The 13,110-nt window shown below is 45.0% G+C and overlaps 2 protein-coding genes across 3 annotated transcripts in view; both read right to left on the bottom strand.

The window, feature by feature from the left end:
* Positions 1 to 13,110, bottom strand: part of LOC132765920 (zinc finger protein RFP-like) — a 28,741-nt gene that overhangs the window by 10,204 nt on the left and 5,427 nt on the right. Inside the window, exon 7 of one of the 2 annotated variants that reach the window (XM_067465387.1) lies at positions 11,438 to 12,964. The exons of the other annotated variant lie outside the window; for it this stretch is intronic. Within the exon in view, the coding sequence (XP_067321488.1) occupies positions 12,435 to 12,964 (530 nt within the window). The 3' untranslated portion in view covers positions 11,438 to 12,434. Of the gene's footprint in view, positions 1 to 11,437; positions 12,965 to 13,110 lie in introns of those variants that run through there. 2 annotated transcript variants of the gene reach the window in all.
* On the bottom strand, positions 135 to 12,132 carry LOC137096453 (zinc finger protein RFP-like). Its single transcript, XM_067465601.1, has 4 exons — positions 12,095 to 12,132; positions 2,280 to 2,703; positions 1,516 to 1,611; positions 135 to 242 (listed from the first exon to the last, which is right to left on the bottom strand). Exons 2-4 carry the CDS (start codon positions 2,682 to 2,684, stop codon positions 135 to 137), a joined length of 609 nt encoding a protein of 202 aa, XP_067321702.1. The 5' UTR covers positions 2,685 to 2,703; positions 12,095 to 12,132.

Genomic DNA, 13,110 nt, shown 5'->3' with positions numbered 1-13,110 from the left:
ATCAGGAAGGTCGAGAAACACTGAACTAGGGACTAGTCTTTCTCAAATGCTTGCTGAAACATCCAGATTTCAAATCCCTGTGGAAGGAGGAGTGTGGGAGCTTGCCTGATCTCTCTGGTGAGGGTATTCCAAAGTCAGGGGGCTAACACCAAGAAGGCCCTCTCCCTTGTCCTCACCAGCCATGCTTGCGACAGTGGTGGGACCGAGAGGAGGGCCTCCCTGGCAGATCTTAGAGCCTGTGCCTGTTAATAAGGGGAGATGAGGTCATGAAGATAAGGGGGGCCCAAACTGTTTAGGGCTTGGTAGGTCATAATCTGTACTTTGAACTGGCATCAGAACCTGATTGGCAGACAGTGGAGCTGCTTTAATAGAGGTGTTGTATGCTCCCTATAATTAGCTCCTGTCAGCAGCCTGGCTGCCGACCTTTGCACCAGTTGCAATTTATGAGCTGTCTTCAAAGGCAGCCCCACCTAGAGTGCGTTGCAATAGTCCAATCTAGATGTAACCAAAGTATGGACCACTGTGTTTCTTGAAGTACAGTCACAGCTGCCGCACAAGCTTTAACCATGCAAACGGCCCACCTCCTGGCCACCACTGACACCTGAGCACCAAGCGTCAATGCTGAATCCAGGAGGGCCCCAGACTGCGGACTCCATTGAGCACAGGTTGCCACCCTATACACTGATTGGTCTCGCAGCTGACCAGGAGGACCTCTGTCTTGTCTGGATTAAGCTTCAGCTTGTTAGCCCTCATCCAGTCCATCATGGCTGCCAGGCACTAGTCTAGGATCCGGGGGGCTTCCTTAGAATTTGGTGAAAGGAGTAATAGAGTTGAGTGTCATCTTCATACTGATGGCACCGAACTTCAAAACTTTTGTGTGAAGCCAGGAAATTAGGCCATGCCTTACATCTGGCCTGTGTTTACTTGAAACAAGGATGAGGGTTGCCAGGGAAACGGGAGCAATCAAGGGAAGGGGCCAGCGTGAAGGATAGGAGGTGTGAGGGAAATAAACTGGCAGTTGGAATTTTGTTGCGTTCCCTACTGCATGCTTTTGAATTAAAGCCTTCCAACTTTGTTTGTGAGGTAAATATTTCACCAGAAAGCTACAGATCCAGACATGGGCATTAGAATGGAACCTTGCAGGACCCCCACAGGTCAAAGGCCAGAGGTCCGAGCAGGTGTCCCCCAGCTTCACCAACTGGGTGCTATCCTCCAAGAAGCATTTTATTGTAATTGTGGGCATCGAATTGTGCCGGATGTAAGCCACCTTGAGTCCCCCCTAGGGGGTGAGAAAGGTGGGGTAGAAATGACCGAAATAAATAAATAAATAAATAAATAAGAAGTGGAGCCACTGCAAAGCAATGCTCCTAAGACCCATTCCGGAGAGCCGTTCCAGAAGGATACCATGGTTGATGGGATTAAAGGCCACTGAGATATCCAAGAAAACCAACAAGGACACACTCCCCCTGTCTTGCTCTCTTTGGAGGTCATTCATGAAGTAGCAATGCCACTTACAAGCAAATCTTGGCTTTCTTGTGCTGTGTCTGCTTTGTAGGCCAAAATTTTCTCTCTCTCCTTCTTCAGAGTCTCCAGAAAATTCCAAATCTGATCCTGAAGAGGAAAAGAAAGGTCTTGGTCATTGCTTTTCTTCAAGCTTTAGAATGGTTTCAAAGACCATACCATCAACCACACCACGTTTATCGAATTTTATGGAAGCTTTGGATAATGTTGACCTTTATTAGCAGAGGTCAACATTGACCTCTTCTTTTGTTACTAGTGCTTCCAGAATTTTCTTTATTCATAAAAGGTCCCTCCAAATGAAAAAAAATGTGTGATGCCATGTTCGTCTTGCTGCCGTCTTGCCTCCTCCTCATGATTTCCCCATCTCTAGTTATTGTCAGTAAAAACCCACCTATAGCTGACACTCCCGCAATGGTCCTGTCACTTTCCTTGATGCGATGGGTCCCTTCCTCTTCTGTATCAGCAAGATGGCACCAAGATCACATCAGGGCTCAAAGTTATGGAATTTTGGATTTGTGGTTTGGTAAGGCATTCGCACACTTTGGCCTTGTACACCTGCAACTACCATGGTTTGTAGCATTGAGCCATGGCAGTTAAAATGGAATTAAACCGTATTAATTCTATAATGTACATGCACCCTTGATCCCTGAAAACTTCTGGGTCTGGGGAAATACTGAACTGCCAGCTACAGACCTGTATTGTGGGGTGGAGATGCACCACAACACTTTGTTAGGGGGCCCTATTTTACTCCCTCCTACCTTGTACTCCTTTGATGCTTCATCCAGAGGGATCACTTTGTGGTTTTCGTGCTCCTTTGACCTGTCACACACCAGACAGATGAGTTCTTCGTGGTCCTTGCAGAAGAGCTTCAGGGGCTCCTGGTGCCTCTGGCAGACTCTGCCCTTCTCTTCTGTCTTCTGGCTCCCCAGTTCCTTGGCGATCTCCACCAGGTTCGCCAGTTGCCAATTCCGCTTGTTGTCTTCTTTCTGCACTTTCTTCCTGCATTGTGGGCAGGAGGCCTCTTTTGCTTCCCAGCATTGATCCAGACAGGATTGGCAGAAATTGTGCCCACAGGAGATGGTCACAGGTTCCTTGAAATACTCCAAGCAGATGGGGCAGGTCAGTTCCCCACAGAGCTTCTTCACAGGGTCTCCAGAGGCCATGGCTGCAAATGCTGCTCCTCTGCGAAGACCAGGCAAAAATAACAGCCTTACTTTCGTTTCTCAGACTTTCTCTTTCTGGAAAGCAGCTGAGGACTTTGCCTCTGCCCAACCTCTGGCGCTGCAACCTTTGAGCTCTCCCAATGCCTCAGCCTTCGGGAACCTGGACATGAGGACCTTCCTCTTTCTTCCTTGACAATATGCAAGCTGTTCTCTATGGACAGAACTCCCTTGCTTTAAAATACTTCTTTGCCTACTGGTATATTTCCAAGCACAATTCATTCAAAGAGCTGGTTGCAACCTATACAGGCCGCTCTGAGTCCCCCTTGTAGGCCCTTCTCACCCTGCAGGGGACTCAGGGTGGATTACAATGTTCACATACATGGCAAACATTCTGTGCCATAGACACACAACACATATAGACAGACAGTCAGAGGATATTTAACATTCCAACTTCTGGCCACCAGGGGAGCTGTCACTTCACCATCCATCTGCGACACTGATGAAGTACTTTCCGCATTCCCTGCATGGTTTTGCTGGAGATTTTTTATGGGCTCGTAAATTTGTTAAATTAGCCTCCCCACACAGGTGGTACCTAAATTTCCTACTTTACAGATGCAACTGTCTTTCGGGTTAGTTATCAAAACTCAAGCATCCCATCTTCTATCCTGTAAGTGCAGGTCATGCCAGAGTGAAGCAGATTTTAAAGTTTCAGGAGTTTCAAGAACAGTCAAACCTGCCTCCCTGCAGGAACGATATCTATGGGTTGTTCTACCAAAATGGTTTCTTTTAATGGTTTCCTGAATTATCCATGATTTTGGTAATCGCTGTCCATTCCGGAATGTATTCTTCATGAAAGCAGGAGTCAAAGGCCCCATCTACACTCATCATTTAATGCAGGTTCAAAGCTGTATTGAATAAAGTGAGTTTGCTGCACATTTGTGGCTTTTTCTGCACGTTTTGTGAAAGTTTGTTGTCTAGCTATCGCAGTTTGAAGCTAGCTTTGAGTTTTCATAGGAGTTTGTGGTCTGGCTGCCACAGTTTGAAGCTAGCTACAACCTGCATTAAATGGTCAGTGTAGATGGGGGCTTGTTGTATTTCAAACTGTGCACATGTGAAATAAAGCTTCGCTGTAAAACTATGTTTTTATGCAGTATTGATATGAAGCCAAAATCAGCACTCAGCAAGACTGCATCTTGTTGTTGTTCATTTGTTCAGTCGTCTCCGACTCTTCATGACCTCATGGACCAGCCCACGCCAGAGCTCCCAGTTGGCCATCACCACCCCCAGCTCCTTCAAGGTCAGTCCAGTCACTTCAAGGATGCCATCCATCCATCTTGCCCTTGGTCGGCCCCTCTTCCTTTTGCCTTCCACTTTCCCCAGCATAATTGTCTTCTCCAGGCTTTGCTGTCTCCTCATGATGTGGCCAAAGTACTTCAACTTTGTCTGTAGTATCCTCCCCTCCAATGAGCAGTCAGGCTTTATTTCCTTGAGGATGGACTGGTTGGATCTTCTCGCAGTCCAAGGCACTCTCAGAACCTTCCTCCAACACCACAGTGTAGACTGCATCTACACTGTAGAATTAGTGCACTTTAATTGCCACTGTTCAATACTCTGGAGTTCTGTAATATGTACTTTGGTGAACTACCAACACTCTTTTAGAGAGGCTAAAACTACAACTCCCATGATCCCATAGCATTGATCCATGGTGGTGAAAGTATGTTACGAGAAACTTTGGAGACGAGCCCAAGTCTAAACACAAAATTTATTTATAATTCATATACATCTTATATCTCCAGCAAAGGATCGCCGCCTTGTTGTGGCGCTGGAGCTTGAGCACCTCAATGATGTCATGAGCGAAACCGTGAAGGGCCACCCAAGACGGGACGGTCGTGGCAGAGAGGTCAGACCAAGCGTGATCCCTGGGGAAGGCAACGGCAAACCACCCCAGTATCCTTGCCAAGAAAACTAAATGGACCAGTACAACCAGAGATATGTCGGTATGCCATTGGAAGATGGGACTCCCAGGTCGGAAGATGGCCAAAATGCTACTGGGGAGGAGCAGAGGATAAGTTCAACTAGCCCCAGTTGTGATGACGCAGCTAGCTCAAAGCCGAAAGGAAGGCTAGCGGCCGACGGTACTGGAGGTGAACGACGAATCCGATGCTCTAAAGATCAACACACCATAGGAACCTGGAATGTAAGATCTATGAGCCAGGGCAAATTGGATGTTGTTATTGGTGAGATGTCAAGACTAAAGATAGACATTCTGGGTGTCAGCGAACTGAAATGGACTGGAATGGGCCACTTCACATCAGATGACCACCAGATCTACTACTGCGGACAAGAGGAACATCGAAGAAATGGAGTAGCCTTCATAATTAATAAGAAATTAGCTAAAACAGTGCTTGGATACAACCCAAAAAATGACAGAATGATCTCAATTCGAGTGCAAGGAAAGCCTTTCAACATCACAGTGATCCAAATATACGCCCCAACCACAGCTGCTGAAGAAGCAGAAGTAGATCAGTTCTATGAGGATCTGCAGGACCTACTGGATAATACACCAAAAAGAGACATTATTTTCATTACAGGAGACTGGAATGCCAAGGTGGGAAGTCAAACGACAACTGGGATCACAGGCAAGCATGGTCTGGGAGAACAAAATGAAGCGGGACGCAGGCTGATAGAATTCTGCCAGGAAAACTCGCTGTGTATAACAAACACTCTCTTCCAACAACCTAAAAGACGGCTTTACACATGGACTTCACCAGATGGTCAACACCGAAATCAGATTGACTACATCCTTTGCAGCCAAAGGTGGCGGACATCCATCCAGTCGGTGAAAACAAGACCTGGGGCTGACTGTAGCTCAGATCACGAACTTCTTATTGCTCAATTTAAAATAAAACTAAAGAGATCAGGGAAAATACACAGACCAGTTAGATATGATCTCACTAACATTCCTAGTGAATATACAGTGGAAGTGAAGAACAGATTTGAAGGACTAGATTTAGTAAACAGAGTCCCAGAAGAACTATGGACAGAAGTCCGCGACATTGTTCAGGAGGCGGCAACAAAGTACGTCCCAAAGAAAAAGAAAACCAAGAAGTGAAAAGGGTTGTCTGCTGAGACACTGGAAGTAGCCCAAGAAAGGAGGAAAGCAAAAGGAAACAGTGATAAGGGGAGATATGCCCAGTTAAATGCGCAATTCCAGAGGTTAGCCAGAAGAGATAAGGAACTATTTTTAAACAAGCAATGCATGGAAGCGGAAGAAGACAACAGAATAGGAAGGACAAGAGACCTCTTCCAGAAAATTAGAAACATTGGAGGTAAATTTCAGGCAAAAATTGGTATGATAAGAAACAAAGATGGCAGGGACCTAACAGAAGCTGAAGAGATCAAGAGAAGGTGGCGAGACTATACAGAAGATCTATATAGGAAGGATAATAATATCGAGGATAGTTTTGACAGTGTGGTGAATGAATTAGAACCAGACATCCTGAGGAGTGAGGTTGAATGGGCCTTAAGAAGCATTGCTAACAACAAGGCAGCAGGAGACGACGGGATCCCAGCTGAACTGTTTAAAATCTTAAAAGATGATGCTGTCAAGGTGATGCATGCTATTTGCCAGCAAATATGGAAAACACAAGAATGGCCATCAGACTGGAAAAAATCAACTTACATCCCCATACCAAAAAAGGAAAATGCGAAAGACTGCTCCAACTTCCGTACAGTGGCCCTTATTTCTCATGCCAGTAAGGTAATGCTCAAGATCCTGCAAGGAAGACTCCAGCAATACATGGAGCGAGAGTTGCCAGATGTTCAAGCTGGGTTTAGAAAAGGCAGAGGAACGAGAGACCAGATTGCCAATATCCGCTGGATAATGGAGAAAGGCAGGGAGTTTCAGAAAAACATCTACTTCTGCTTCATTGACTATTCTAAAGCCTTTGACTGTGTGGATCATAATAAATTGTGGCAAGTTCTTGGTGGGATGGGCATACCAAGCCACCTTGTCTCTCTCCTGAGGAATCTGTACAAGGACCAAGAAGCAACAGTCAGAACTGACCACGGAACAACAGACTGGTTCAAGATTGGGAAAGGCGTACGGCAAGGCTGCATACTCTCACCCAACCTTTTTAACTTGTATGCAGAACACATCATGCGATGTGCGGGTCTTGATGAATGCAAGGCTGGAGTGAAAATTGCTGGAAGAAACATTAACAACCTCAGATATGCAGATGACACCACTCTGATGGCCGAAAGCGAGGAGGAGCTGAGGAGCCTTCTAATCAAGGTGAAAGAAGAAAGCGCAAAAGCCGGGTTGCAGCTAAACATCAAAAAAACCAAGATTATGGCAACAAGAATGATTGACAACTGGAAAATAGAGGGAGAAAATGTGGAGGCCGTGACAGACTTTGTATTTCTAGGCGCAAAGATTACTGCAGATGCAGACTGTAGCCAGGAAATCAGAAGACGCTTACTTCTTGGGAGGAGAGCAATGTCCAGTCTCGATAAGATAGTCAATGATATACAAAGAAGGAACTGATAGAACAGATGTAAAAAACTACCGCCCTATATCTTTATTAAACGTCGACTACAAGATCTACGCAACTATAATTGCTGAAAGACTGAAACAATTCCTGAAAGAGTGGATTGAAGAAGAACAAGCTGGCTTTCTTCCACATCGTCAAATAAAAGACAACATTCGAACAGTTGTGAATGTAATAGAATATTACGAGAAGAACGTAGATAAAGAATGTGCACTGCTTTCACTAGACGCCGAAAAGGCTTTTGACCAAATTAACTGGGACTTCTTCCTCATACTAACCAAAGAACTGGACATGGGACACCACTTCATCAACTCCATAGAATCGATTTATAGCACCCAAGAAGCTAAAATATCAGTAAATGGATGTACAACGCAAAGCATCAATATCCAAAAAGGAACCAGACAGGGGTGCCCGTTGTCGCCGCTGCTCTTTATCATGTCACTAGAGATCCTCCTCAACAACATCAGAAAGGATAACAGACTCAAAGGAATCAAAATACGGAGACACACATACAAGTTAAGAGCTTTTGCGGACGACGTAATATGTATGATTGAAGACCCGTTAGAAAATTTTGGTTTGTGGCTAAACAAGATCGAAGAATTCGGCGCGGTGGCTGGCTTTATTATAAACAAAAACAAAACTAAATGGCTGACAAAAAACATAACAAAAAAGCGGCAAAGAACATTGGAAGAAAAAAGCGGGATCCAAGTAACAGACAAAATAAAATACCTTGGCATAACCTTAACGGCAAAGAATTCCCACTTATTGAAAAACAACTATGAAGCAAAATGGAGAGAAATTAGTAAAGAACTAGAAAAATGGAAACACCTTAATCTATCCCTCTTAGGAAGAATCTCGGCCATAAAAATGACAGTACTGCCAAAAATTCTCTTTCTATTTCAAACAATACCAATAATTAGAACTATTCAGGTAATTAAGAATTGGAATAAAGAAATTTCAAAATTTATATGGAGAGGCAAGAAACCACGAATCAAATTTACATGTTTAATTGATGAAACAGAGAGAGGCGGACTAGGTCTGCCAGACCTTCAAACATATCATGACGCATGTGGACTAAATTGGATTAGAGAGTGGGCAAACATAGATAAACCTAAAATGCTGGCGCTAGAAGGGCACGACCTCCGGAGTGGTTGGCACGCATACCTGTGGTATGACAAGAAGAAGATCGAAAAGAACTTTGGAAACCACTTCATTAGGTCATCAATAATAAGAATTTGGGAAAAGTATAAGAAAAACTTCTATCAAAAGACGCCTTTATGGATATCCCCGTTGGAGGCTTCCCAAAGAAGAGAATTAGGGTGGGAAAAATGGCCCAAATATAAAGACATCTTAAAGAAAGACAGAGAAGGACACAAATTAAAATCGTTAGAAGAAATCAAAGAAACATTTGGTGAAATCTCATGGTTCCAATACAGGCAGCTCAAGGAAGCATTTAACAGAGATAAAAAGGACGGGTTTGAAAGCAACGACAGACAATGGGATAGGATCATGGCAACCGAAAAGAAAGGAATAACAAAACTATACAAAATCCTCCTGAATTGGAAAACAGAAGGTAATAGAATAAGCAGCTACATCACGAAATGGACGGACAACCTTGGCCATGCAATTGCAACACCAAACTGGGAATATGCATGGAAGACAAAGATAAAATGGACTAACTCATACAGCTTACGAGAAAATTGGATGAAGATGCTATATCAATGGTATCTCACCCCAAGTAAACTGGCAAAATATTACAAAAAAGTAACTAACCAATGCTGGAAATGTAAAGACAAGGAAGGAACCTTCATTCATCTGTGGTGGTTCTGCAGGAAAGTGAAAAAGTTTTGGCAGGAGATCCACGAAATAACAACAAAGATATTGGAACTAAAAATTGAGAAAAAAGCAGAGTATTATCTACTAGGAATCTTCGACTTTAAAATCGACATGAACAAAGACAAACTCTTTTTCCACATGGCGACTGCCGCAAGACTTGTAGTGGCAAGTAAATGGAAAAGAGAGGAAATTCCAACGATTGATGAATGGAGACTAAAACTAATGGACATTATGAACATGGATACTCTAACACAACACCTAACAGCCAAACAGAGAACAAGAAGTAATACAACAGATTGGTCTCCGATCCGACAGTATTTAGAAGGAGAGACAAGATAAACAAGACGAGAGGACGACAAAGAAGAGGGAAGATCCGCAGAGAAAATAACACAAAAACACCAACTAACCCAGGGGGGAAATCAACGGACAATGGGGAAATCTTATGTTACAAATTTTCTAACACACCCCACGTCCCACTCTCACCCACCACGCAAACCTCCCCCACCCCAATCCGGATTAGCTAGGTCACATCCCACACCTTTGGACCCACACCCCCCCCCCCTACCCAACCCTTAGCGAGGAATCCCGACCCTCCCCCATTCCCTCCCTCCCCAAATCCATACCCCTGACTCCTTTTAATGCAAACTCCAATATGTCAAAGAACAACACCTTACTGATATATTGTTACTAACAAAAAATCTCAATAAAAATTATATTAAAAAAAAAAAAGATAGTCAAGAGTAGAGACATCAGACTGGCAACAAAGATCCGCCTAGTCAAAGCCATGGTATTCCCTGTAGTCACCTACGGATGTGAGAGCTGGACCTTAGGGAAGGCTGAGCGAAGGAAGATCGATGCTTTTGAACTATGGTGCTGGAGGAAAGTTCTGAGAGTGCCTTGGACTGCGAGAAGATCCAACCAGTCCATCCTCCAGGAAATAAAGCCCGGCTGCTCACTGGAGGGAAGGATACTAGAGACAAAGTTGAAGTACTTTGGCCACATCATGAGGAGACAGGAAAGCCTAGAGAAGACAATTATGCTGGGGAAAGTGGAAGGCAAAAGGAAGAGGGGCCGACCAAGGGCAAGATGGATGGATGGCATTCTTGAAGTGACTGGACTGACCTTGAAGGAGCTGGGGGTGGTGACGGCCGACAGGGAGCTCTGGCGTGGGCTGGTCCATGAGGTCACGAAGAGTCGGAGACGACTGAACGAATGAACAACATACATCTTATATGCATAGCCTGAAGGTAATTTCATATGCAACATTTTAAATAATGTTGTGTTTGAAACAAAGTTGGTTTACACTGAACCCTCCAAAAGCAAAGATGTCACTGTCTCAGTCACTCTTGTAGACAGTTTTGAATTTTGGAGTATTTCGTATTTCCTAGTAAGAGGCGCTCAATGCAGGCCTCTCCATGCCCATGATTCCTAGCACTGGATGTGTGTGTGATTTGAAAACGTGCTGGAAGAAGCAAAGACCACCAGCATTGAAGCGATGGTCCTCCGCCATCAACTCCGCTGGACCGGCCACGTTGTCTGGATGCCCGACCACCGTCTCCCAAAGCAGTTGCTCTACTCCGAATTCAAGAACGGAAAATGGAATGTTGGTTGACAGGAAAAGAGATTTAAAGATGGGCTCAGAAACTCTGGCAGACACTGAGAATTGGGAAGCCCTGGCCCTTGACCACTCCAGCTGGAGGTCAGCTGTGACCAGCAATGCTGCAGAATTTGAAGAGGCACGAATGGAGGGCGAAAGGGAGAAGCATGCCAGGAGGAAGGCGCGTCAAGCCAACCCCGACCGAGACCGCCTTCCACCTGGAAACCATTGCCCTCACTGCGGAAGAAGATGCAGAGCAAAAATAAGGCTTCACAGCCACATACGGACCCACAAGAATACTGGAAGACAATCCTCCTCGGAAAACGAGGGATCGCCTAAGGTAAAAAAAAAAAAAAAGGTGATTTGAAAGCATTTGGAAGGTCACCTGTTCCATTGGAGAGCAAAGGGGTCACTCTGTCAGCTGCTCATACGAATGACTTTCTAGTATTTTGGATTGTGGAATGTCAGATCTGGGATGCTCAGTCTGTATTTGGCTGCTGCTGTCCCACATGAGAAGTTTTGCAAGTATCTCCCCAGAAACATGGCTGGAAAAAACTTGTTGTCGACCTTCACAACAAACAGGGAGCAGCCACCAGCCGGTTTTCATGTCTTACAAAGATCCATGCTTGGCAGACAGCATAAGTCCATCAATCCACCTTTTCCCCCTTTTGTCCTAATCTCTGAACTGTTTAGGACACGTGGCCATCCATTGTCCCAAATCTGGGAACACCATGGGAACTATATCCCCAGGAATAAACTCACCAACGCCCATTGTCCCAAGGCCTAAACGCCACTCCATTTTCAAATCCTCCCGCTTTCAGAGTGGGAGAACACACCAGACAGCAGGCAGCGTCAAGTTTAACCAATGCCAGTTTATTCTACACTATGCACCAATTACAAACCGTAAATGAATGTACTTTAGAACTAATGGGATTGCAGATAGCAATCACAGCATGTGACCAATCGCTATAAAATGAGTGGGAGGCACATCAGATGTGGGATTACGCTGTGTCCCCCAGCACCCACTTTGCCCATTGCTGAATAAATCCATTTCTGATCCTGTCTTCAGTGGATCAATCAGAGCTCAGGCAAACAGGGAGACCCGACATTTCAGACAAACAGGACCACTGCATCCATCTTCCACGCATGAAACAAGTGATACCCAAACATTACCAAGACAAGTATTTTACTATATACAGAGTGAATCTCCTCTGGGGTAGAAAAAGAGGCACAAGGGATCATATTGAAACATATGTTGGATAACGGGAGTGCAGAAAAGTATTTCAAAGGACAGAAGAAGGAAATACATGGCTTCAAGTTGGCCAGGGGATGAGACAAGGCTTATCACCCCTTTTGTTTAACTTCACAGACAAGTCCTCCCTACATCCCTGGGGAACGCCAAGAAACGCAAGAGCAAATAGACTTACAACTGAATTCCGATAAATGGGATTCTTGACAAAAAACAGATTTGGATCTTTTCTTCCCTCTTTGTTGTTTTTGTTGTAGCTGGGCTTTCCAAATGGGAGGAAGAAGTCCCGGCTGATCCCTGAGCGGAGCACTGCCATGAGGAGTGGCTTCATCATTCACACTCCAGCCTCCCAGTTAAGTTTTGACACAGATGTAAAGAGAGAGCAGAGAGGCTTCAGAAAGAGAGCAAAAACAACCCTCAGCCCCACATCTCTGGAGATAAAGCTTGGCTGGTGGGAATCTTTGGACGTTGCTCTCCATCCTTAGGGAGAGAGCTCCAGTTGGTTTTTATTACTCACATTAAACCGCAATGAGTCGCCGCACAGGCTGAGATATTAGCGGTATACAAGTGTACCAAATAAATAAATAAAAGAAAGGAAGGAGGGTCTCTCCTGAGAAAGAGGCTGGAGGGTATTCCAAGATCAATGCTGCTGAGTCTGCATCGTAAAAGGCCACCCGACCCCCTTCATAGTTCAGAGTCACTCGGACCCTCTTGGGCTCCTCGCTCAGAGTCAGAGATCGGGGCTCACCTCTACTTCCTGACTTTCCCACTCGCCAGATCCCAGCACCAGGGACATAGGGGATGAAGCCCTTTCTCTGCACACACTTTCTGGCAACCCCCACGTACCATAATTCCCCATTCTTCACAAGGACTTCCCAAAAATGCCTGCCCCCAGTAAATCCCTCCTGGCCCATCACTAAAGGAAGCTGATTGAATCTCTCAGGATTGTCAGGAAGACGTTGCCATTTCACTCCACGCGTCACACGCCTGCGATCTTCAGAGAGGATGAGACGAGGATAGGCTGTGTCTGGATCCAGAGTCACATGTGCTGTTGTGGCAGAAGCAGATGAAGTGAAAAAGAAAGGAAGGAAGGAAGGAAGGAAGGAAGGAAGGAAGGAAGGAAGGAAGGAAGGAAGGAGGAAAGAGTAAATGGATGCAAGACCAGCTTTCATTTCTGATTCTTAAAAAATGACA

Source organism: Anolis sagrei, chromosome 2 (assembly GCF_037176765.1).
Source record: "Anolis sagrei isolate rAnoSag1 chromosome 2, rAnoSag1.mat, whole genome shotgun sequence".
Taxonomy (NCBI): domain Eukaryota; kingdom Metazoa; phylum Chordata; class Lepidosauria; order Squamata; family Dactyloidae; genus Anolis; species Anolis sagrei.
The sequence above is the reverse complement of the archived record's forward strand: the minus strand, read 5'-3'. Positions and strand labels throughout refer to the sequence as shown.